Source organism: Mirounga leonina, unplaced genomic scaffold, assembly GCF_011800145.1.
Source record: "Mirounga leonina isolate KUSES-001 unplaced genomic scaffold, KU_Mleo_1.0 Mir_92, whole genome shotgun sequence".
Lineage (NCBI taxonomy): Eukaryota > Metazoa > Chordata > Mammalia > Carnivora > Phocidae > Mirounga > Mirounga leonina.
Genome location: NW_023270852.1, coordinates 16,628,246 through 16,652,502, shown reverse-complemented (window position 1 = coordinate 16,652,502; position 24,257 = coordinate 16,628,246). Strand labels below are relative to the sequence as shown.

General features: G+C 56.0%; 1 protein-coding gene and 1 long non-coding RNA gene across 4 annotated transcripts; one reads left to right on the top strand and one right to left on the bottom strand.

Annotated features, from left to right (window-relative positions):
* Positions 1–1,183: 1,183 nt before the first annotated feature.
* LOC118003927 lies at positions 1,184–4,707 on the top strand. Its single transcript, XR_004677455.1, has 3 exons — positions 1,184–2,336; positions 3,064–3,123; positions 4,672–4,707. It is a non-coding gene; the product is annotated as an uncharacterized LOC118003927 (long non-coding RNA).
* A 4,664-nt stretch (positions 4,708–9,371) lies between these two features.
* TSKU (tsukushi, small leucine rich proteoglycan) lies at positions 9,372–22,904 on the bottom strand. Of its 3 annotated transcripts, none has more exons than XM_034995044.1 (2): positions 22,836–22,904; positions 9,372–11,912 (listed from the first exon to the last, which is right to left on the bottom strand). In XM_034995044.1, exon 2 carries the CDS (start codon positions 11,902–11,904, stop codon positions 10,831–10,833), a length of 1,074 nt encoding a protein of 357 aa, XP_034850935.1. In that variant the 5' UTR covers positions 11,905–11,912; positions 22,836–22,904; the 3' UTR covers positions 9,372–10,830. The 3 variants fall into 3 exon arrangements, with proteins under 3 accessions (XP_034850935.1, XP_034850934.1, XP_034850933.1); XM_034995043.1 differs by lacking the exon at positions 22,836–22,904 and adding an exon at positions 22,227–22,794; XM_034995042.1 differs by lacking the exon at positions 22,836–22,904 and adding an exon at positions 22,011–22,215.
* Between the last annotated feature and the right edge of the window lie 1,353 nt (positions 22,905–24,257).

Sequence of the window (24,257 nt, the reverse complement as noted above, 5' to 3'; positions counted from 1 at the left end):
CACATTAATTGGTCTTATCAGTGCCCCCGGCTGGGTGGCAATGACATAATGACCCAAGCCCCCCTGGGGTCCCCACTCGGCTAATGACACAGAGAGTGACGGTTTATGTACCAGCGCGGTACCAGTACTGCCCAGTCAAACCCAACAGGCCTTGATCCTGGGATATGCGCCCTGAATCTTGGCCTTGGGCAGTGGAGGAAGTCGCTGGTGCTCCCTGAGGCCCCCAGTGTGCCAGGCCATGTGAGGGGGGCTCTGAGGGGTTGGGATCCCCACTGTCTGGTGAGGGACCCGGAGCTCCAGCGTCTCGGCTGGGGTGCTGCATCTCCAAAGGGGCAGGAGCAGCTGGGATGCACAGTGCCCCAGCTCGCCCTGCCTCCCTGATCCCAGAGGCTAAATACTCCCCTGCTGACCTACCTTAGTGCCTGCGTATCCGCACACGGCCGGACATTTTTAGTTAAATCTCTGAGGTCCTTGTTAAAGTGCCACGGACATGGGCATGGGACCTGGGACCATGCCATAGCCTCATCCACAAGTGGCGACGGCCCACGAGATGTCCTTGGGTACGCCTGACACTGAACAAGGCCCCGGGATGGGCAGGGAGGAGGCCTGGACAGGAAGGTCAGAGGACCTGGGTTCAAATCCAGACCTACTCGACTGGGCGGCTTTGAGCAGGTTACCTAAGAAGGGGAAGAATGAAGGCTTGCGCCCACAGGGCCTTTCTCTGAGGGGGCTTCCCAAACCCGGAGTAACTGCCCTGGGCCAGTAGAACAACCAAGCAGGGGTGACTGGAAGTTGCTCCCGACTGGCCTTGCTCACAGGTCGGTGGATTGGGCTGGAGCCCAGATCAGAGCAGGTGGATCCCTGGCCGCAGGACCTCAAGTCCCTTCCAAGGTCCCCACCAAACCACAGTCTCGGGTACTGTGAGGAAGAGCCAAGGAGGCTGACACTCTAGGATTCTCTGTTTCTGATTCTGTATGGCTAGCATGTTTCCCATCTATGCACTTAGTTTATTTATCAGCTCCAGAGTCAGACAGACTTGCTTTTAAAATCTGAAATCTGGGGGTACCTGGCTTGCTCAGTTGGTGGAGCATGCAACTCGTGATCTCGGGGTCATGAGTTCAAGCCCCATATCATCGGGCGTAGAGCTTCCTAAAAAAAAAAAAAAAAAAATCTGAAATCTGTCACTTACCTTCTGTGTGACCTTGGGCTGATCAGGTAATCTCTCCGAGCCTCAGTTTTCTCAGCTGTCAAACATCTTTCTGCATAGTGAGGATAAAGTAAGTCAGTATATAAGCAGCAACTATTCAGAGAATTTAAAAAAATCACCTGAATAAATGTTAGTTTTTAAAGATTGGAAGTTATTTTCCCAGAGGGGAAGATGTGAAGGTAATGCAGTCCTTGGTGATGGCCAACAACCACCGCTGACGCAGACTTCTGCTTGTCCGAGCTCCCCCTCTGCTCTCTCCTCATGGGGATGCCTCAACAGCCCCCCGCACCCCTGTGCCCCAGGCCTGGGACTAGAGCAGCAACACCAGGAACAGGGGTGTAAGAAAAGGGGGCCAATGGGCGGGGAAAGGCAAGGGGCGTGCTGTTGGCCTGGCCCTCTGGTGGGGACGGCGTTGACAGGTCAGACACAGGGCTTCTGCTCCCGGCTCCACCAGCACATCCATGCTTGCAAGGACCCTCGGTGGCCCCTCCGTCAGATGGGAACTCAAGCTCCAGCCCCGCTTAGGTAGCCATTTGCCACCTTCTACTACAGTCCACAGGAGCCGCCAGGGACAGGGCTGGGGTTGGAACACCCCTGGGTGCCCAGCGGCCAGGGCTGTGGTGTCTTTCTGACAACTGCAGGGCTTCCGAGTGTGTGTGGGGGGGGTGGCCCCTGAGCCCTGAGGCCTGCACGCTCACCCCCTGGGCCGCCCGAATCCTTTGAGTCACTCTCTCAGCGTCCTGTTGCCTTTGTCCCAGGGTTTTATTATTCTTGTCACCTCTCACCTGCATCTCCTAGAAAATGGGCTTCCCACCAAATGATTTGGCTCCCTGCCAGGGCTAAGCAAGCCCTTCGGGCAGGTCTCTCAGCGAAGTAATTACCTTCGTCCTTTTTTTCTTTTCCTTTTCCTTTTTCTTTTCTTTTCTTTTTGTTTTTGAAATGGAATCACTCTACGTGGAGTGCGAAGAGGACAGAACTGGGAATAGGGCTTCTGAGTACAAGTCCCAGGTTCTGCCACCTACGCTCTGGGCTTCATTTTCCCCATCTGTGAAACGGGTTAGGTGGCAAGCCCTGCCCTGCTTTCCTCATGGGAAGGTTGTGAAGAGCAAACGAGGTACGGGTGTGAAAGGTAGGCTCTGTGTAAACTCTGAAATGTTGCCCAAACCTGATTATGCAGTAGAATCATCTGGATTTGTTTGTTTTTAACACCTGAAAACTACCACCACCACCATTCATGCACGCACACACACACACACACACACGTTAGAAACTTAGGTAACATTGAAGTGAAATTCTGGTGCATTTGGAAAAAATGAGATTTCTGGGTCTTTCTGGTGAAGTTTTGTGCCGTGTGCCATGCTGCAAGCATGATGGGGCAGGCGCGACAGCCTTCTTTAGTCTTTCTCATGGGGGTTCACAGACCCTCTGTTAGAAGGAGCCCTTGATCTTGGAGGCTATGTTACAACTGGGGGAGCAGGCTCAGAGGAGGGGGAACTCGCCCTTCGATTGCCAGTAGAGCTGTTGTGGGGGATGGGTGAAGCAGAGCACAGAACTAGTCACCCTGGGGAGAGTCAGAGCAGGGGCGGTTCCCTGTCAAGGAGCTGGAGAGGAGGAGGGGGACACTCACAGGGGACTCCTTCCCCATCCCAGCTTCAGGCAGAAGCACACAGCTGCCACCTGAGGGAGAGAGGAGGGGAGAAGGAAGGGAGGTTCCTACTGCAGGGGAACTGGAAGTCTCAAGAGCTGGTTTCGGCCATGAGCTTGCTGTGCAGCCTTGGGAAAATCACTTAACCTCTCTGGGCCTCCACTTCACGGTCAGTAAAATGGATGCAACAGACACATTTATTGATTTTCAGGAATGTATGGACAAGCAACTACGTGCCAGCCTGGGTGCCAGGGACCCTTTGGGAAGAAAGGTAGGCACAGTTCTTGCCCTCAGTGTAAAGTGTAAGCTGGAAAAATAAACAGAAAATAAATGTGATCACTGTCCCTCTGGAGGGAAGGTGAGGTACCGGGTTGGCGCAGAGGAGGAACATCTAACCTCACCTGGGGAGGGACGTGGCGAGGTGGGGGCATGGATGCTGAGACCGGAAGGGTAAGTGGGAGGTAATCAGGCTGGTGGGTGTGAGGACAGGGAAGCGTTTATTGCCCCCTCCCCCACTCCTTTGAGGGTGATCTTGTCTTTAAAACATGTTAGCGAAGGGAAGTTGTGTGTAGCCACTGCCGAGAGGTCTGCTCAGAGCCGGAGAGAACACTCCCTGCGAGCACCCATCCTGGTCCCTACCCACTTCTCACATGTCCACACATGACGCTGGATTTAGCTGGTGGGTGGGGCAAGTCAAGGGAATTACAGGGTTTGTGTCTGCGTGTGGGGAGAGTATTTTTAAAGCTTGTGCTAAGTATGACTTTGTTCACAGTCTGTGGGAAGAAACAAAAAGCTCCGCCTTTTCCAGGGTCTGCGCGGGGTGGGGGTGGGGGGCTGCATTCCAGAGCAGCGTCCCTCTCATGGCCCCCCGCCTGTGACTGGCCTCACCCCAGCCCTGGTGCCCCTCACGGAAGTCCCGCTGCCTGGAGGAAAGCCGCTGGGGGACAGGGGAGGCCTGTTAGCCGGACAGGGGGTTAGGTCTTTATTCTTCCAGGTCTGAGCTAGCACTGGAGGTGAGACAAGGGGAAGGGCCTGCTTGAGAGGTGCGTCTGTCTGGGGACCTGCAAGTCTTCGGTCTGGGCTGGGGTAAGGGGCTGGGAGGAGAGTGTGAGGCTGAGGGAAGACTGGCCAGGCCCCTGGGAGGCCGTGAGACACACACAGAACAAGAGATGAGCTCACGTGCAGGGCGGCACTTCAAAAACTCGAGAACACCTGGTACATGTGTTTCCTCTCAACTGTGCCTTTCTGCCTGGTACCCCCCACCCCCTACCCAAACTGGCTGTCCTGGAGCCTATGACTTGATTGTTTTGGTTATTTATCACCATGGAAGAACCCACTCCAAAGAATAATGGCTTAGCATAACAATCGTTTTATTTGCTCATGATTCTACAAGCAGGGCTGAGATCCCCTGGCCGGTTCTTCTCCTGCTGATTTTGTTGGGGTCACTGGCCTGTTAAGCTGGGGTCCAAGATTTGCTGGGCTACAGGATGGTTGAGCTTTTCTCTCTCCATATGGCCTATGGCTTCTCTACATGGTCTCACAAGACTCCACATGTGGCAGCTCCCTGCTCCCAAGATTGTGAAAGTGAAACTTACCAGGCCTTCTTAAGATGTAGGAACTGACCCTGAGCCACTTCTATTGTGTTCTGTTGATTAAAGCAAATCTGGATCCAATCGAGATCTGAAAAGAAGGGTGATAATACTAGGAGGTGGGTCGTGGGGGTCATCAATAGAACAGGACATCACACTGGCTGGTAGAGAAGGCTGCACATGCAAGAGAACTTCTCCTTCAACTACCTTCTTTTTTTTTTTTTTTTAAGACTTTATTTATTTGACAGAGAGAGACACAACGAGAGAGGGAACACAAGCAGAGGAAGTGGGAGAGAGAGAAGCTGGCTTCCCGCGGAGCAGGGAGCCCGATGTGGGGCTCGATCCCAGGACCCTGGGATCATGACCTGAGCCGAAGGCAGACGCCCAACGACTGAGCCACCCAGGCACCCTCCTTCAACTACCTTCTTTATGGATCTCACGATCTGGCCTCTAGCACCATCGTCTCAGCAACCATCATAATGTAGCCCCTTAAAGTCATTTTTTAGGGTATATCACATTTGAAGACAGCGGTCAGGTACCCCTTGCTCCCCAGTAGTTAGCAAATGCCCTAATTCCCGCACAGACCCTTGTTCATCTCCATAGCTTAAGCCAGAGAATAATGGCGGAATTTTAGGCAGAGTGAGGCTGTCAGGGACAGTGACAAGAGTGGAAGGTTTTCCCTGCATCTCAAATCACAGCAGGTTGGCCATTCCTTCTGTGACCGCCAGACCCGAGGAGGATGGTTAGGAGAATCTTTCCTAAGCACTGTTCCATTACGAGCATTGGGTCAGAAAGAAATTATACAGTGAGGGCAATTTTGAAATGTCCTGGTGCAGAGGGTAGAACCTCCTTTCAGCCAAATTCCTGAGCATAACACCTTCTATGAGGTCACCTGCTGAGAGCCGATGGCCACTGAAGAAACTCTGCCTGAGAGTATTTTGAGTCACAGCATGCTTCTAAGTTTGACAAAGAAAGAATTTCAAGAAAATAGTGTTTTATATTATTTATTATTACTTATTCTATGCCAGGCACTAGTCTAAGTGTTTTGTGACGTTGACTCGCTTACTCCCCACCACAAGCCTGTAAGATAGTTACCAACTCCATTTCACAGATGTGGAAACTGAGGCTCACAGAGAGATTAAAGGGCTTACCCCAGGCCACTTAGCTGTAAGCAGCAAAGCTGGGCTTCAAGCCTGCCTTCACTGACGGTTACGGAGCTTTAAGGGGCCCTGTGTCAGGTCCTTAACCTTATTAGGAAACCTGGCTTTTTGTCTTTCTTCACCTGAGCAGGAGGGATGATACCTTGAACCATAACTCAACTTTGGAAAATGTTGCTGCTTCTAAGAAGCAACTCGTTAGAGCATTTTTCTTGGCTTGACACTTCTAAAACCATGCTCTCTTTTTCTCTGTCTTCCTGTATCGTGTATATAATAATTACATATACATGTTACACATATATACATGTATATATTGAGAAACATAAAGTGTATTCCTAACTCAGAATATTTTGACTAACAGGTATGCAAAATACAATAAGAAATCACTTTTGGAATTGAACAGGAAACACAGGAAGGATTTCCTGCTTGGCTCAACAAATGCGATTGCATCCATAAATACAGCCACTGGCACTTTAATAAATAAAAGAATAAACACAGGACACGTGACTTCACTGGATGGCCATTTGCTGTTGCCAGATGCTGAGCTATGGACTGACATTAGATACGGATGCATAGAGCAGTTATCACTGCAATTAGCTGTCCGCAAACACTGGTATTTGTTGAGTAATAGTGGATGTTACCGCCACTGGACATTTTCCCTTTATGGATATCAGCCGTTGGTGGGGCTGTCACTGACGGACATTAGGTATCGATAGATATTAGGTATCAGTGAACATTTGCTCTCTCATGAGCATTAGCCAACACAGAACACTGAGCATTGATGCGCAAGGCCCTATTAGCCTATGATGACCTCTACTGTCTTGGTGGGAGCCAAGGCATGCTTGGCGGTGTTGGGCATAGAAGCATCCTGTGAGCTGGTTTGGAAGCAGTTGGTGGGTGCTAGTATCTCAATCTTCATCTGTCCTCTCTGAGAGTCCTTTGGCCATGACAATTTGGGGATGTCAGGGGGTGGTATGATAACACCCATGGAGGGAAATTCCTGGATTTGAAAGAATAATTGGCTCCCAGAGGGATGACATTACATACAAATTTACACAGACTCTTCTGCCATCCTGACCAACACTGGGTGTTTGCCCCTTCCTTCTCTGTAAATGGTGTGATTAAAGCACAACGGGGCTGGCTTCGTGGGCAGTGGGACCTTAGAAGGGCCTTGGGCTTGGTTTAATGCTCTGCTCTTGCCATCTTGACATTCTCAATAATTTTGAATGAGTCTCCTTATTGTCATTTTACACTGGGTCCCACAAATTATCCTGGTCACCTGCCATGCGACCTTGGGCTGATCTCTGGGTCTTAGTCTCCGCATTTGTGAAATAGGGTCACGGGGCCGGGGAGGAGGACTTTGACTTTGATCTTCAGCTTTTCATGCTCAATGATGTAGAACCAGGGGTCTGATTGGAAGTACTTAGAATTGCATAACTTCCCTGATTTATTTTCAACAGAAAAGAGATGGAATCCCAGGTTTTTTTTTCGGTTTCTCAGAGCACCTCTGCTCTCTGACGTGTGGGATCTGCACAGCTGGGCCAGCCACTGAAGTAGGACACGCAAGATTGACTCACCATTGGTCAGATGAAGCCAGGCCCAGGCTGGTATCCTCATCTGTATGGTGACAATATTACCTGGGGCAGTTGTGGTGAGGAGGAAAATGCTATTTGCACACCAAGTGCACGGAACACGTGTCCAGTGAGTGGCAGCTGTATTGTCAGTGGAATGCAAGGAAATGTGTGGGAGCCAGTCTGTGCCATGATGACAAACTGTGCCTCAGTTGTCTGCCCATCCCTAAAACTCAACTGACGTGTGCTGAAGGCCTATTCTACGTTCGGCACCCAGAGCAAAGGTCCTGTGCATTAGAGTATTGTTCTGCAACTCTACAATCCGAAACCTTTATGACATTCTTCAGTCCTGAGTCAGTTATCGAAATATGAGTATAAGACTACCTGATTCTGTAATCTATTTCCTAATTCTGTGGTTCGATGAAGCTGGGACCAAGCATTTATTTGTGCCAGGCACGCACTGTGCTGGATTCTTTACAAACGTTACTTCATTTACGCATACAATCCCGTGGAGGGAGATATTTTCATCCCCCTTCTCCAGGCTCAGAGAGGTAAAGTGATGTGGCCAAAGTCACACAACTGGTTCGTGATGGACCCAAGATGTTTAATTAATCCTTTTCTGTGAACTCTAAAATGGAATCTTTGCGTTCATCTCTGTAATTCTGTAAGGTTCTAATGTCACCATTCTCGGCCCCAGGATCCCAGGAGGGCAGACTGTAGCAGCATGAAGACGGTGTGGCTAGGGGATGGAAGTGCTGGGCAGGTCCGCTTTGGCCTCCAGACGCCCTGGGCCTCGCTCCGCAACGCCTCAGACCGGGGGTGTCTGGCCATGTGCGGCCGCATGGTGGCGCTGCGGGCTGGGAGCCTCTGGAGCGGGGCGTGGATGCTGGGTTAGGTGAGGGCCGCCCGCCCGCGGGGCTTCTCCTCTCCCTAAGGTTCGCAGGAGGCCAGGGCTGCGGGATGTGCGGGGTAATGCCCCCCCAGCAAGCACGGTGTGACGGTCCCATCCTCGCCCACGGAGCTTCATCCCCGCCGCTTTTGCGGATGTGAAGCTGCAGCCCAGGGCAGAGGTGACCTGCCCCAGAACTCCCGTGTCTTCTGCAGGAGGGCCTGGTCTCCCCACCCTGCCTTTAGCACTGCTTTGTCCCCATTTTAAAGACACCTACATTCCATGTCCCCCCAACCCCCTCCCCCCACTTCAAGGAGGACTTCGGGAGGGCCCAGCCTCACTGGGTTAAAGTCCCTAGGATCCCTCCCCTGACCCTGCATTTGAAGGCTTTCTTGTCCCAAGGGATGAGGGACGGGTGCACAACCAGTCTGAGGACTGTGAGTGCCGGGCTCTCACCCTGATCCTTACTCCCATATTAACTGATGGGTGATAGCCTCCTGCTCATGGAGCCCAAGCCTGGGGATGGGGGCAGGGGTTAAGCGACATGATGGGCAAGCTTCCCAGACGTACCTGTAGCCTGAATGTTCTGGGTTCTGTACCATTGTTCACCCATGACCCCCACCTCCTAAGTGTCATCGCCCTCAGTCCAGGTTCACTGTCCTTCTCAGCTCTGTGGACCTGCCTCCTCCAGGAAGCCTTCCTATCCCCACCACAGGGCTCTCACAGCTCCCATGCAGCCTTTATGGTCAGGTATCTTCTGTGTGTCCTTCCCACTCACACCTCAAGAATATGAGTCCCCCGGCACAGAACAGATAGCAGAAAAAAGCTTGTCATTGTCAGTGATGACGCTGATGGATGTTCCCACAGACCTCGGCCAGTTAGAAGGAAAAACTTAGAGACAGCAGAGGCATTCAGATGAGCTGCAAGCAAGTTCCTGGGGCTGGAAGTTCGCAGCAGTCAAAATGCAAAGCAGGAACCCCGGAGGGAGGGGAAGGGGGGCCTTAGGGAAAGCTTTCTGAGGAGGTGAGGGAGGAACCGGGTCTACTAGAGTGGGAAGGAGTTGAGTGGCAGGGACAGACCAAAGGGCAAGGCCCCTGAGGAACAGCCTGGGCAAAGGCAGAGGTGTGTTCCTGGAGCTGGGGCAGCAGGGAGAGGGGAGATGAGGCGAGACAGGGTACCAGCCACAGGGAAAGGAGCAACCACTCCGAGTAACTCAGCTCACCGTCCAAATCCCACGAGGCTCCTGGGCTTTTCTGGGAGAACAGGCTGCCCAGGGCCTGGCCCATGGATGCCAGTCAAAGGATGGAAAGAGGGACTCTTTATAGTGTTTATTCAGTCAAGGACCAGTTAGGTGTAGGGTGGGGCAGGTGGGGGAGGACAGAGCTCTCCTTGTCCTGTCGGCATCTCTGTGGGACCAGCCCCCTGAGGCCCAATGGGCCACATACACCCCGGCTTCCACCCCACACCTCCTCCCTCAACGCATCCCCAGGACACAGTATTACAAAAGTTAACAAATGCAATGCTTTTCTTCTTTTTACAAATGACACGTTTCCATCCCCTGCCGGCAGGGGTGGGGGGTGGGGTGGTTGAAGGGACAGTCCATTACAAAGGCAACAACTTTTATAAAACAAAGACTAAGGAAAGAGCCCAGGGCTGGGAAGCTGAGATGCCGCCTGGGGTGGAGCATAAACTCTGATGGGGGCACCTGCCTCCTGAAGGATGGGGGAGACAGGCTGTGGAGCTCAGGGCCAGTGGGGGAGGAATCCAGGAGGCCCCTGCGGGTTTCCAGGACTACATCGACTCCTTGCCGGGTCCATGAGAGGCAGTTTACCTCAGGGATCAATGGATGAATTTCCAGTCTTGACGCTGGGGACCCCACACCAGAGTGGGAAACTGGTAGGGCTTGGGACTGGCATGCCTGAAGCTTCCAGAGGCTCCGCGGTGAACTGACATCGTGTGCCACACAGCTGGTTATGGGGCCCAGAGTCCCCCCTCCGAGGCCCTTGCCTGTCCTGGGAATGACAGGGACAGGGTGCACATGGCAGGATGGAGGAACCCAAGAAGGGGACAGAGGGCATGATTTAGAGAAGACAGAAAAGTGCAAAGGGCCTCACTGGGAGGCAGGGTGCTGGGGCCAGCTACGCCTCCGCTCTAGTACCTCAGTTAGCCACGTTCCTTCTCTAGACCTTAGTTGCCCCATCTGTCACATGAGGAGGCGCACTTGATTTTTTCTCTAGTCCCTTCTAGGACTAAGGTTCCACCCAGGGTTCTAGAGGAAAAGAAAAGGATGAGGTGGGTCTCATGTGCCCAGAGCAAAGAGGGGGGCTACCTCATAAAAGCAGCCCATGCCCCTGAGTGACTGGACCGCGGGCCCAAGGGGATGCTCAGCCGTGGGCCTGACCTCTGCCCTGTCGCAGCGGCTTCCTTCCAGCCTCCTCCTATCACGGGTCAGGCTGGCCCAGGCCTGAGGGAAGGCACTTTGGGGACAAGTGGGGAAGGACAGCAGGGGACTGCTGTCTGGTTTGGCATCGAAGACCTTCTACTTATGGTTTGGGGGACAACATAGACAGAGGGGCAAGACTTTGCTCCTGGGTGCTGGTCCCAGCTCCAAAGCCTCTCCCCAGGTCCACGGCTCTCTTCCGATGATGCTGCCACAGAGGCCTGCTGGGTCCCCCCACCCCCCCGGCATTGGCACATGAAAATATAAGTTACCCAGGACCTGAGGGAGCCCAGGGCAGCAGTCCGTTATGTGGCCCCAGGCTATGCCATTTGTCACAAAGTGTCGGGGCCCTTAGCAGCCGATTCCCGGGTGTCTACGCAGTGCAGGGCCACCTTGGGGCTGGAGCCAGGCTGCCGAGGGTAGGTGCCCTCCCACACGAGCCGCCGGCAGCGCACAGCCTGGCCCACGCTGATGCTCTGCAGTGCTGGCAGGTGGAGGAGCAACGTCTCGGGCAGAGGCACCAGGCCCGTGCCCGACAGGTCCAGCTCCTGCAGGGAGCCCAGGCCTGAGAATACCTCGGCTCCTGCCCACTTGAGCTTCGGGTTGCCTGACAGGTCCAAGACCTGCAAGCTCTGCAGCTCACGGAAGCCATGGGGCGCCAGCTGGGGGAGACCTTGCAGGCTGCCCAGGGACAGGTGCGTAAGGCCCGCCAGCCCCCGGAAGGCGCCCGGGCCAACGGTGGCCAGCGGATTCCCATCCAGGCTCAGGTAGCGTAGGGGCAAGTCCCGGAGGTCGGGGACGGCGCGGAGCCGGTTCCAGGCCAGGTTCAGGCTCTGGATGGTGGGCGTGGGCAGGCCGGCCCCCGCAGGGTGCGGCGCGAGGCGGTGGATGAGGTTGTGGGAGAGGTCCACGTGCAGCGCCCGGGCCTGGCTGTGGGTGCTGAAGGCGGACACCGAGACCTCCCGCAGCCGGTTGTGGCTGAGATTCACGTCGCTCAGGGGTGAGCTGGTGAAGCTCTCGGCCGGCAGAGCTGCCAGGCCGTTGTGGCTGATGTCAAGCGACTCCAGGTAGCGGAGGCGGGAGAAGGCGGTGGGCGAGAGGCTGGTGAGCAGGTTGCGGCTAAGATCCAGACCGGCCAGCGTGGTGTAGCCCGGCCCGGCCAGCACCGACTCGTTCACGGTCTCTAGCCGGTTGGAGGACAGGTCCAGGTGCGCTGTGTCCAGAGGGATGGGCACGGGCATGATGTGGGGGCCCAGGCCACTGCAATCCACGCGGGTCAGGCTGAAGCTGTCAAAGAGGCCGAAGGTCTCCACCTCGCACTGGCATCCGGGGAAGCATGGCCGGGTGCTCTGGGCCCCGCTCACAGCCAGCAACAGCAGCAGGGGCAGCAGCAGGGGCCACGGCATGGTGGGGGCTGGAAAGAGAGCCACAGGTGAGGGACGGCAGCAGGCACCCCATACCAGACGGTTCTCGCCCGACCACAGAAGCCACGAGCCGGTGCGTCTAGGCAGAGCTGAATGCTGCCACCACCGGTCCTGTCCTCCCGGGATGCTTCCCCCGAACACTCTTCCTCATATAATTCCTGCTCCCCGCTCCTCCCTGGCCTTAGTCTCTCTATCTGTGTGGTGGAGGGGTTAGGCCACGTGAGGGGAGCAGCCGAACGCTTTCTTAAAAAAAAAGATCAGCGGGTAAAAGCAGGCATGCTCTGGCTGATGTGAGGGTGGGGACTTGGAACCTTCCAGGCCTGCTTAAGACCCTGCTGGAAACCTCCTGGCCTGGATGGGTCTTTGGCTGGCCTCTCCCGCTGATGGGCTAGGGTGCTCCACCCGCCTCGGCTGAGAAAGTGCTGGGTGCTGCGGACTGCGCTACCTGCCTCCCAGCGCGGTCCTACTTAACCCTCACAATGACAGAAACTGCAAGGTAGCTGTTTCTGTTGCCGCTTCACGAAGAGGGAACTGAGATGTAGAAGGTTCAGAAAGCTATGCACGGCCACACGTACGGGGGGAAGGACCGGGATGGAGTACAGAGAAGCATGACTCACTGTCATGGTGTGGCGGTGGCTGAGCCATGTCTGAGACCCACACTCCAACCCCCAAGACTGAAGCCTCTCCCTGCAAGGGGGGCCCCGCAGTGACCATCCCCACCCTACCCCTTTTGTGGATAACAACATTTCAGTCCCCAGTATGGAGCCCCCTCCCTGGCCTGGCCTCCAGAGGCAGGATCCTTATTCCAGCTGGGGACCCTGTGTCTAGACGTCCAGATGGGCTCTGGGACAGCTGTCCCAAGCCCCTTCCCCCTTCCCTGTCCCCACCCACAGCTGATACAGCTATTACCCCTTGTTGGCCCTTTCTTTGGCGGAGGGCAGGCAGCTAGGCTGGTTCCTTCATTATACGGATGAAGAACTAGAGGCTCAGAGAGGAACAGGGTTTTTTTCCAAACTAGTAAAAGCAGAGCAGGATCAGAACCTAGGCCTGCTCAATCCCAATTCCCCTCTTTTCATCTGCTTTCTCCAGCAGGACTGGTGAGGTAGACAGCGGAGACAGGCCCAAGAGGGGCTTTTCCCACTGACACATGCTATAACACAAGCCACTTCCCTCCCTGGCCTCAGTTTCCCTCCCCGTACAATTATAACAGTAGCTGCCAGCGATGCCAGGCACTCTGTGTATGTTGTCACATTCATTCCTCACTCCCACCCACACCCGTGTGACCCAAAGCCTAGTTCATGCCCACTGCAGCTCCGAGGACAGAGGTGCTGAGGAGGGAAGGGCTCGCAGGGGGATGAGAGAGGGCTGAGTAGTGAAAGCCTCTCAGTCTGCGGTTACCCACTCCTGCCACACAGCGGCCACTCCGCCCAGGGGACAGAAGGCACCCAGCCCCACCCCAGCAGGTCTCTTCTTCTGGGCTGGCCCTGCCCTGCCCTCCTGCCCAGTCTTCCCACACCCATCCCTCCCACTGGCCCTCAGGGAGGGGGCAGCAGGATAGCATTACTAGCCCTACATGGAACTTTAAAGGGGCAGCCATCTGATCTGCACTCTGGCTCTGCGCAGGGGCAGTGAGAAGTGGGGCTCTTCTTTCCGTCCCTGCTACGTGGGCCTCTCTTCTCCCACCCCTTTCTTTTGTAGAGTCCAATTTGAGGATTAAACCGGGCCCAGGTGCATCCTGGGCTTGGGCCCCAACTGACGCAGGACAGAGTGTTCCAACGTCTGGAACCAAAAGGAAAATATTGAGTTGCTCCAGGCCCCCTTTGTTCTGCTGGGTGAGCTTCTCACCACAGGGGTTCATTACCACTCAGAGCCCCACCTTCCCTGCCAAGCTGATCTGCCCATACGCACCCTTCCTGGGGTTTAAACAAACACTACACACACACACAAAGGCCCCAAGGTTGCCCTGTGGTTCCCAAAGGTGATTATACAATGTGCCTATTAAATGCCAGATGGCCCCTCGTGAGCTCCTGCTTATGTAACCGGCAGCCCGAAAGCTGCCCAAACCCTCTCCCCTAGAGCAGGGGCCTCTGACCGCGCTCCCCGGGCCTCCGCCTGTCCTCCGTACAGCAAGGCAGTCATTCCTGCCCCACCCTCTTCACATGAGGTGATTCAACTCCCACCAAAGTGCAACGCAAACTGTGAAGAGCTGGGCACGAATGCGAGGTGGTCATTACCAGGCCACTGGGGACAGGACAGCTGACATAAAGGGAGCACGAGTATAGACCGAGACCCACCTGCATAACTGCGCTTATGGGTGCTCTCTGAGCACCCTGGACAAGGTGCCCCCCCCCCGTCAGCCCCACAACGGCCACCTCTGCCAGGGGCCCCATTCTGTGCCAGGCCTGGACATTACAGGGGCAAGTGCTGACGGGGACAGTCCGAACCAGTCCCCACGATGGGCCAATGCTGGACCCACATTCTCTCCCACATCTGCAGCCACTCCAGGAGGTCTGCAGTCTTAGGCCTGTTTTAGAGGAAACGGAGAATGAGAACTGAACTCAGGCCTTGGTAACCTCCTAACTGGTTCGGTTCAAGTGGAACACGCACTTCTGTCCTTTGCTGGGAAAGGAAGAGGGAAGCGTCCAGAGAGCTCAGGCCCGGCGCCACGGTCTTTAATACTCAGTGGCTCCGGGGCTTTGGTGAGCTCGCAGCAGAGCCCAGAGGCCTCTCCGGGGTGTCCCGGGCAGTCGAGAGAAAGGAGAAACCCCCGAGGTGCCTTACAACTTCGGAGGTGTGGGCCGGTGTCTGAGAGTCAGTGGCCCTGTCCTGCCCAGAGGAGACCCCCCTGGGGTAACATCAGGAGGGGTGCCTTTGTAGGAGTGTGTCAGAGATGCTAGGGCCCGGCCCTCGCACAAGGCTCAGGAGCCAAGGGGAAGGCAGAATTTTCTCAGGGGGAGACTGAGGGAAGATAAAGAATATTTGGGCCAGGGGCGCGGCTCTTTATAGTTCACAAAAGGCCTTTGCTCATTGGATGCCACGAGGGCCGCAGAGCGGGGCTGCCACCTGGCACTGGAGTGATGAGGAGCCTGTGACCCATTGTGCAGTGTCTTGTCCCCAGCCTCCCAGCGAGGGGGTGGCGGCCCATGTTCAGGCTCTGGTCTCCTGATTCCAGGCTAGGGCTTCCCAGCCCACTCAGAATGGCTGTTGAAGTCTCTTAGGGATTTTATGGAGTCCATAAAAATCATGCTCAGAAAAGTCTGCAGCCTCATAGAGGGGGCTGATGCCATAATGGTAGGTATCATAAGGATAAATTGCATGTCTAGGAAAATTATAACTATGCATTAAAAAAAAAAAAAAAACCCACAACAACCAACCCAAATCCTAATTTTGGAAAGTCTAGAAAAAAATATATCCATGCAACAGTTTTTCTTTAGATGGTAGAACTTTGAGTGATTTAAACATGTTTTAATCTCCTTTTCTCCCATTTCCTCTCTTACAGGAGAAGTATATATAAAACACACTGACAAACACACTAACAGAGCCTCCTAAAAGACCATGGCCATCTCTGCTTTCTCTGCTCTTGGCTAGCCACGATCCGAGCCTCAGTTTCCCCATCTGTAAAATGGAGATGTGAATAGCCAGCTCATGGGACTGTGGTGAAGACGAAATAGAATGGTGGCGGTGAGACCTCTGGCAGGCTTCCTAGCACATGGGAAGACGCCAGTGTGGGCTACCCTGCCTTCCCCCCCAGACTGGGAGCTGGTGGGTGGGGGCCAGCGGGCGGGCCTGACCCATCTCTCTTCCTCCTTCCTTTGGCACACATGTAGGAAACATGTCAAAGCTCTTATCGGCACCCTCTGGGAGAGCAGTTCTTTCCTGGGAGGCACACTGTTTCCACAGAGCTGCTGGATCTGTGAAGGGATGAGTAATGTTGAGTTCCCCTTGACAGAAACCACCAGCCTCAGCTCCGTGGAGAGGAAAGGCCTTCACAGAGAGCCAGAATCCTTGGACACTAACTTGCAGTGTGAACCAGGCAAGTCACTTTACCTTTCTGGACCGGTTCCTTAAACTGAATCTATGAATCTGGGATGGTAATGATGGTCCCATCGGCCTCAGAGGGGACAGGTGTGAAGATGAGACTGGGAAGCTGATTATTCCCACTGAGAAATGAGGCCCTGGGGGGTGGAGGCCTCGTGATGGAAAGATGGCACCTTTTAATCTGACCTGTAGCCATATCCACTGTGGAGGTCATTGCTCAATCACAGCACTGCTTCCTGGGGAACCTGCACAGGGCCTCGGAGCTTTTCCTGACATGGTGGTTTGGAGGCCTCTGCCCACTGGTCAGGGGTGGCCCTCCGGATGAGAACTGTCATTCTGGGATCAATTCCCTGCTCTGAAGAAGCTGTGATCCTGGGAACTGGAGCCAAACCAGGCAACTCGGGGAAACGACTTCCTCTCTCTCAGCCTGTTTCCTCACCTAAAACGGAGACAACAACCCCTTCCTCAAGGGATCGCTGTGAGGACCTGAGACCACAGGGCCAGGAGCTGACGGAGTGCAGCTGATGAGTGCTGGTGCCTCTCCTCAGCTGTAGGGTAGAAGGAGCCCCCTGAGGGCCCTCCCCCATCCCCTTCTCCACTCTCTGGGGGCTGAGGGGGAGGCGACAGGATGACTGTGTGTGGTGACAAGACAGACCCTGGAGGACAGTCAGGAGCCCCAGCCTGGTCTGCTCACACCCGTGGACAAGTCCCCTCTCCTCTCTGCGCCTCAGCTCCTCTGGCTTCACAGTGAGAGGTTTAGCCCAGACCCTGCAGCTCCAGCGTCTCAGGAGGGCAACACGTACCAGAAACATTTACTGAATCTCTACTGAGTGCAGGGCGACGTGCAAGGCCATGGGAGGTGCATGTTGGGCGGGGGTGGGGGGGCCAGGCCCCTGTCCTCGTGAGGCTTACAGACCAGCAGTGGGGACAGGAGAGCAAGTCGGATCAAGACTGCTAACACCTGCCTTGTACCCAGAAGAACAGGACTCCAGTGCCCAGCGTACCACCATCTGTGTGACCTTCACGGTTTTCTTTCTTTCTTTGAGCCTCGGTTTTCTCATCTGTAACAGTACGGACTCTGCCCCCCTCTGGGACCTGGGATCTACCCTGGGGAGGAAGGGAAAGGCAGACATGTGGCCATCATCGAAGGCAAGGGAGGAAAGGGATCTTTGGCCCAAGATGTATCACTTCCTTTCCAAACCCCAGCCTGCAGATAAAAGACACTGGTCAGCCAGCCTACAGAACACAGGGGCTTAGAAACTACCCATCCTGGGTTGGGGGGACATAGCATAAGGTCCTCTGGGCAGGGGCCAGGAGTTATTCCTTGGTGGGACCACTGTGGCTCTAAGGAAAGTTGGGTGATGGTCTGTGAGGTCAGAAGACAAAGCCGCGTGGCTATTTCCTAACAGACTCCAGGCAGCATTCCCTCCCGTGTCAGCGAGAGCCTGCTCAGACAGCCCCCAGGACAGGTGTGGCCACATCACTCCCCTTCTCAAAACCCTCCCAACCTCTCCTCTTACCTACAGACATCAAGTTCACCGTGGCACAGAGGCACGCTGTCCCCAAGGTCCTCCCTCCCCCAGCTGAGCCCCCGTCTTGACCTGAACCTACAGTGGGGAGCTCTGAACAACTCTCGGCCCTTGCTCACACTTCCTCAAACTCAGAGAGTTTAGGGTGGGGAACTGGAAGGTCCCCCAGAGATCACCGGTAACTGAGGCCCACAGGGGGCAGTGACAAGGAAACGGCAGAGCAGGGCCCAGGACCCGGGTCCCGGTGCCTGACTGCGACCAGTGGCACGCCTGCGGAACAAAGTTGTTCTGTCCACTCGGGCCCCAGAGCCGGTCTCCTGGCCTGGGCCTCTCACGCCGTCTGCGAGCCTCCTTCGGCTGCATACTCACTACATCCTCTCCTGTGATTTACCTGCCTGTCTCCTGACTTCAAGTGTGAGCGGCTTGGGGCAGTGACTCTGCCTTCTTCACCTGTCCATCCCTCCCCTGCGCTGGTGTCCGAGCCAGGCCTGGAGGCCATGGCAGACCCTGTCGGGTGAAGGAACAGGCCTGCTGGACTCAGACCCAGGTGTAAGGCCAGCCCTGCGCCTGCGTGCCTGAGGCAAGTGTCAACCTTCTTGGGTCTCAGTGTTCTCAACAGGGGCAATGACGCAGAGTTGGTCAAAGCATTATGGGAGAGCGTGTGAAACACTCGGCTCCATGTCTGCCACATGCTAAGTGCTCCATGCGTGGTAGTCGATGACGGCGATGACTTACGAAGCTTCCAGAAGGCAATGACCGTGTTGCTCTTCTTTATGTTCCTCCCTACCCAAGGACCCAGCACAGCGCCAGGCACCCGGCAGGTCTGTGACTGCTTGTACTGACGTTCTCTGGACGGTGTGCTGGTGTGCTGGCCAGGGCCCAAACTCCCTCCTCCTTCTCTGAGACCCATCTAGAGCTCGGCGTTCTGGCTTAGGCCTTCCTGGCCCCAGCTGCCTGCCCCTGGTGCCGCATCACAGCATTTCTGGGCCAAAGATTTGCCGGCTCCTCACCACAACTTCAAGAGGGAGCCCCTGGCACAGGAATGAGGTGGGCAGGAGGCTGAGCCTTGGGCTGGACCAGGGCCCCTGCCCCCACCCGAGACAGGCCGCTCGGAGCTGAGCTGCCTCCCACCCTGCTCCCTCCGCCATGAGCTCACTTGAGCTGATGCCAACGAAATCCCCAAGTGGAAATTCCACGAACACCCGGCCGCCCCCGCTTCCACCACCACTTAGCTCTGGAAACGCAAGGCAAAAAGAATTTCAGGGCCTTGAGGGCTGACTCTCCCAACAGAATCGCTAATGCCACACATCTGTACAAACACGTCAGCTCACCGCGCACCTTCTGTATCACCATCTCGTTTCTGCCTCATCACAGTCCTTGACCACGGGGATCACTGTCCCTATTTTGCAGACGAGACTGACATTACTCAGCTGGGTGGTAGAGGAACCATGTCTCAAAACCAGATGACTGAGCTCTAAATCCCTCCCCCTACCGCTGGGACTCAACTTACAAACGGGCCCGTGTGGGTGACGGCTAGAGCTGATCATGCTGGAGTGTAATTACATTTACCTGTCTGCCCTGTGAGCAGGGATGGGGTCAGACTGCTCTTTATGCCCTTGGAGCTGAGCACTGTGTTGGCACAGAGTGGGTACTATGTGAAGATGTATCAGGCATTCAGAACGCTACCACTTCACCAAAGGACACCTCTTAACCTTTCCACTGCCTCAGCTGTGATCTGTTCAGTCACCCCGCAAGATCAGATGGTTAGGTGGCCCTGTGTCTATCTTACAGCTACGTGAAGAGACCCAGAGAGGTTCGGTGATCTGTCCAGAGTCACACAGCCTGTGAGGACAGGGGCTGGACTCAGGATCCAGGTACTCTGACACCCAGTGCCTGGCCTCCTGTGACATTATCGCTGGTGCAGTTGGGCCCAGCAACCTTGGCCGAGGAGGATGATCTACAGGGAAATGGGCAAGGCTCCTAAGACTATTTCCTCCGTCTGGCGTGTCTTCTTCCTGAAGCTTGCCGAGATCCCTTCGGTGGAAGGCAGCGTGTGTAGACTCACGGGGAGGCAGTTTGGGGCAGAGGAATGCGTTTTGCAGCCAGGCAGACCAGGCGCCAACCCCAGAGTGCCTCTCCTGCCAGGAGGCTTGCGTGGGCCCTCACCCCTGAGTCTGAGCCTTCCTCTGTAACAGGATGAGAATTCTGGTATTGCTCCCAGCAGGTCACTGGATGATTATACAAGGTAAGATGAAGACTCAGTCCCAGGCCTGGCACGTATTGGTGCTCACTGCATGTGGGTTCCTGTCCCCTAAAGGCTGCTTTCAGGGGCCAGGAAAGAAAAAGGAGCTGCGACACCAGCAGATCTGAAGGTGAGGCAGGGGCAGAGTTTAAAGAATCTAAGATGCACCTGGGAGCCTTGGATTCTTTCCTGAGGCACCGTCCAGGGCCCTTCCTGGGCTACAAATGCTGACTAGGATTTAGCAGGGAATTGGAAAGGGGGTTTTGGAAAGGTTGCAGAAGCCAAAGTAGGCTGAAGCAGGTGTGTCACCTATGACAGAATGAGGACAGAATGAGAATCGGGTAGATGGGTCACCATCTTCCCCTCTTTCACCCCCCAAGCCAGGCAGTGACCTCGCCCTGCCCAGGTTCAGCTCAGGAGGCGTCCTGGCCTGGACTGCTGTAACAGCCTTGTTCCTAGCCCCCTGCCTCCAACTGTCAGCCTTACTGGGCACCACAGTACAATCCCAACAGAAGAATAGGACCTACCATTGCTCCCACTTAAAACCCATCCTACAAAGATGGCTTGCCAGACTAGAAGCCCATTTTGCTTCCAGGGCCCCATGTCTTTGCACAGGCTGCTCCCTCTGACGAAGACGACAGAGATGCCCTTCTTTTCTTTGACCATGCATCGTCCCCCTAGGCTCCCATGGCCTCTGGGTTGCTCACATCAAAGTATGATACACTTTGTGGTTTGTGACCATCTTTGGATCTGTGTCCTGCTCATCTCCTGTGTGGGGCCTGGCCACGTGAAAGGGGATAAACCAGATGAATGAAATGTCCTGGACACAAAGCTTCCTCCTGCTTGGTGAGGACAACAGTGGCCCAAGCTTGCAGGAGACTTCGGGCTTTGCCAGGTGGTGAAATCAGGTTTAGGACCACAGTTGAAGCTGTCTCTGCTTTCTGTTGTCAGTGCAATCCCACACCACAGGCACACCACAAACCTCGTCTCATTTCGTTAGCACATGTAATTCATCATCTTATTTGGCATTCACCACAGATCAGTGAGACAGGAATTACTACTGTTCGCAACTGAAGGATGAGAAGACTGAGAATCAGAGGTAAAGTTACTTGGCCAAGGTCACAGAGCTAGGAAGCGACGGAGAGGGAGTAAAATCTAGGTTCTTGACTCTAACTCTGCCTGCAGACTGGTCTCCCAGTCTCCAGCACCGCCCACAAGCCAGAGGAAGTTTTCTTGGAATTACCAATCCCACGCTATTATGCCTGCTTAAACCCACCAGCAGCTCTCCACGACCTGCAGATTCAAATCCCAGCTCCTAGGCCCGGCATTCAAGGCCCTCATATCTGCCCCCTCCCTTCCCTCCCAGGGGAATTCCAATTCTCACCCCATCCCAACACCCACCTTGCATTGAGTCCACAGTGCTGACCACCTCTGTGCTGTTACCAGAATACACAGCCATGCAGGCTGTCCCCTCGGTGGGAGACACTTCCTGCTTACCCCTGCTGCTGCATTCCAGCCTTCCCTTCCCGGGATAAAGGGGCTCCAGGCCCACCTCACCTCATCCCTCCCTAACTTCAAAGCCACCTCCCCTCCCCCCATTCAATACAGCAAATTACTGCCTGGGGAAAGCTCGAGACAGAATGGAGGTGCGTGTCAAACATCAAAGTGTTTCCAGGTTCTGTGGTCTCAAGCAGTCAGCCACAACAGAAAGGGAGGGGTGAAGCTGTCAACACCTTCCTTTCCAGAAGGGAAACTGAGGCTGAGAAAGGAAAGCGCCAATGTCTGCCTCCTTCCCAGATGAGTGGCTTGTGGCCCTCCTTCACATCTGCAGCATCCTCAAAACTCTAGGTTAAAGACTGGGTGGAGGGGGTTGGGGGGGGCAGGGGAGGGAAGGTGTTAGGGCTGTATTTCTGAGACTCAGGATCAAAGGCGCAGGAGGCTTCCACTGAGCGCTCCCTCTCGGGTCAGACCTAGGCTCCGCAAGTCTGGACTTATCTGAAGGGTAGAGCAGGCAGGAAGGAGGATGGGGAAGTTCCTGAGTCACCTCCTCGTCCCGGCCAAGTGTGGGCGGCACCGCTCTCAGGCCGAAGCCCGCAGCGCGGGTAATCCCGACTGCACGCTCGGCGCCCAGAGGGAGTTCTCTCGCCCCCATCCAGAGCAGGGCGACCGCGACTCCGCGAGGCTGAGCAACTCGCCCAGGGCCGGACTGGGGGCCCGTGGCCGTCCCATTGGGAACCAGTAGGTGCCGGGATCCCAGAAGCCGTCGCCTCCCCACCTACCGGATCGGAGGGCTGGTCCCCCCATCCCCCGGGGGCGGGACGCCAGCGGAGAGCGGATCTCAAAGCGGAGCCGGGGGTTGGGGCCGGCCTCTCGCCAAGCAGACACGTCTCTCGGTCACATACACTCCCTCGGAGAAGCGCCCGGCGGGCAACACCGGCTGCCGTCTCCTCTCCTGTCTCCAGCCCCCACGCCGGGGCCCAGGACTGGCCGCTTACCTCTCTTCTCCTAGCTGGGTCGGCTGGGGTGTCCCGCACGCCCCGCCCAGCCGTGGCCTGGGCGAGTCCCCCAGCGCGGCTGACCCCCGCCCCCATCCTATCCCATCCCCTCGCGGCTCTAAGAACCCCAGGAGGCGAAGGAGGGGCGGGCAGCCAGCGCCCCGGCCCCGGCTGCAGCGGGAGGAGGACGGGGGCTGTTGCCAGAGGAACCAGGAGAAAAGTTTGAAGTCAAGTCGGGGGCCTGGGTGGACAGCAGGGGAGCGAGGAGTTGGGGCGGTGTCTGGCTCTCGGCGCGCACACACTCCACGGACATCCAACCCAGACACGTCGACAGGCACAGATCACGTACACGGACACACGACGATGAGCCCACCCACACCCACAACCAAATGCGGGCCCACAAAACGTGGACATAGGCACTAAACAGCCAGACAAAGCCACGGACACACAAAGGCTCAGGCAGATGCACGTCCCCGGATCCAAATCTACAAAGACCCACACACGCGTGATGCACGTGTCCGCACAAAGACCCCAGAGGCGCCGGCCCCCGGCCCGCGTCCAGAGCCTTTGTCTCCTGGAAGCCCTCACCCCTTGGTACGTGTTTCCTACCCCGGCCCAGCGCCAGGCACCCCGCAGCCGCTGCCGACGCCCTGGATCCAGGAAAAGTTGAGGGGCCCGGGGCCCGCCCCCAGAGTCCAGCACCGCCCGCCCGCCGGATGGGGCGGCGAGGTTGGGGTCGGCGGCTCCGGACCTTCGCCCTCGGCGCGACTCCCGCTCCGCCCGGGACCCACACCCACCTGGAAGCCTGCACCGCAGCCGCCTCGGCGCGCTCACAGAGGCGGCCCGGCCGCGGGCTCTCCGGCCGGCGCTTTTCTCCGCGCGGCGCGGCCCGCCCCCCGGCCCCCGGCCGCCGCTGGGAGCCCCCCGCCCCCGCCTGCCCGGCGCCCAGTGGCGGCTCGGGCCCGCCGCCCGACGACCTAGGGAGTGTCGCCAAAGTGCCGGCTTTCCCGGCGCGCGCCCGCCCCGCCCCCCGCCCCCCGCCCGCCTGCGGAGCCCTAGCGAGCCCGGGTTCCACCCTAGGGAGCGTCTCAAAAGTGCGCACGCAGCTCCCGCCCACTCCAGTCGGCCTCGCTCCCAGCTTCCTGCAACCCGGATCCCTGCCCCCTTCCCCAGAGCGCCTGAGCAACCTCAGCAGATGGCCGCACGGCCGGGAACATCTGGAGGTCGCAAGAGTGCGTGTGTGCGTGTGTGCGTGTGTGTGTGTGCGCGCGCGCGAGCCAAAGAGAGGGTGGGGGAACGTTAGTAAGAAAGAGATTGGGTGGGTAAGGGTTCCCTCTTCTCGAGTTCATCCTCTCGTTTTTTTAAATGAGTGAAAGAGGTCCAGAGACATTGGTGAGAAGTAGACCAGGAATCTGAAACTGAGCAAGACTGGCTCAAAGACGAACCCGCAGAGGGGAGAGGGACAGGCTTGGGCAGAAAAACTAGCAGGAGAGGAGAGGGAAAGCAGCAGACTTATTTGCTCTGAAGGGAACCGTGGACTCTGGTTGGATTTCTAAGAAGGGAAACTGCATGTGTGACTAGGCACCACTTATTCCTCTGCAGCTCATCCTCTCTTCACCCCTCTTTATGTTTATAAGGTCAGGAAGACATCCCCCCCCAAAAAACCTTTAAAAAACGGGGATTGGGAGAGAAATTGCCTGGTGGATGCATTCCCAATGTGGGGCTTGCGTGAGTTTGAGCCTCCCAGTCTACACACCTAGACAGGGGTAGGGGGCAGTTGTCAGGCAGCCCAGAGCTATCTGGCCCAGGGCTGGAGGGAGGCTTTGGTCTTGAACCCTGGACCTGCCAGGAACCCCCTGTTGTGGAGAGGGCCTCGGTGCAGAGATTGGGCAGTGTTTGCCCTGCAGTGGCCCAGATTTGCATTCCCAGTCTTTTTGCTTCTTATTTCTTTATTACCTTTTTTTTTTTTTTAATTAGAAAAAAAATTTTGCTTGGGCTTGTGTGTATGTGTTTGCCTGTCTACCTGGAAGG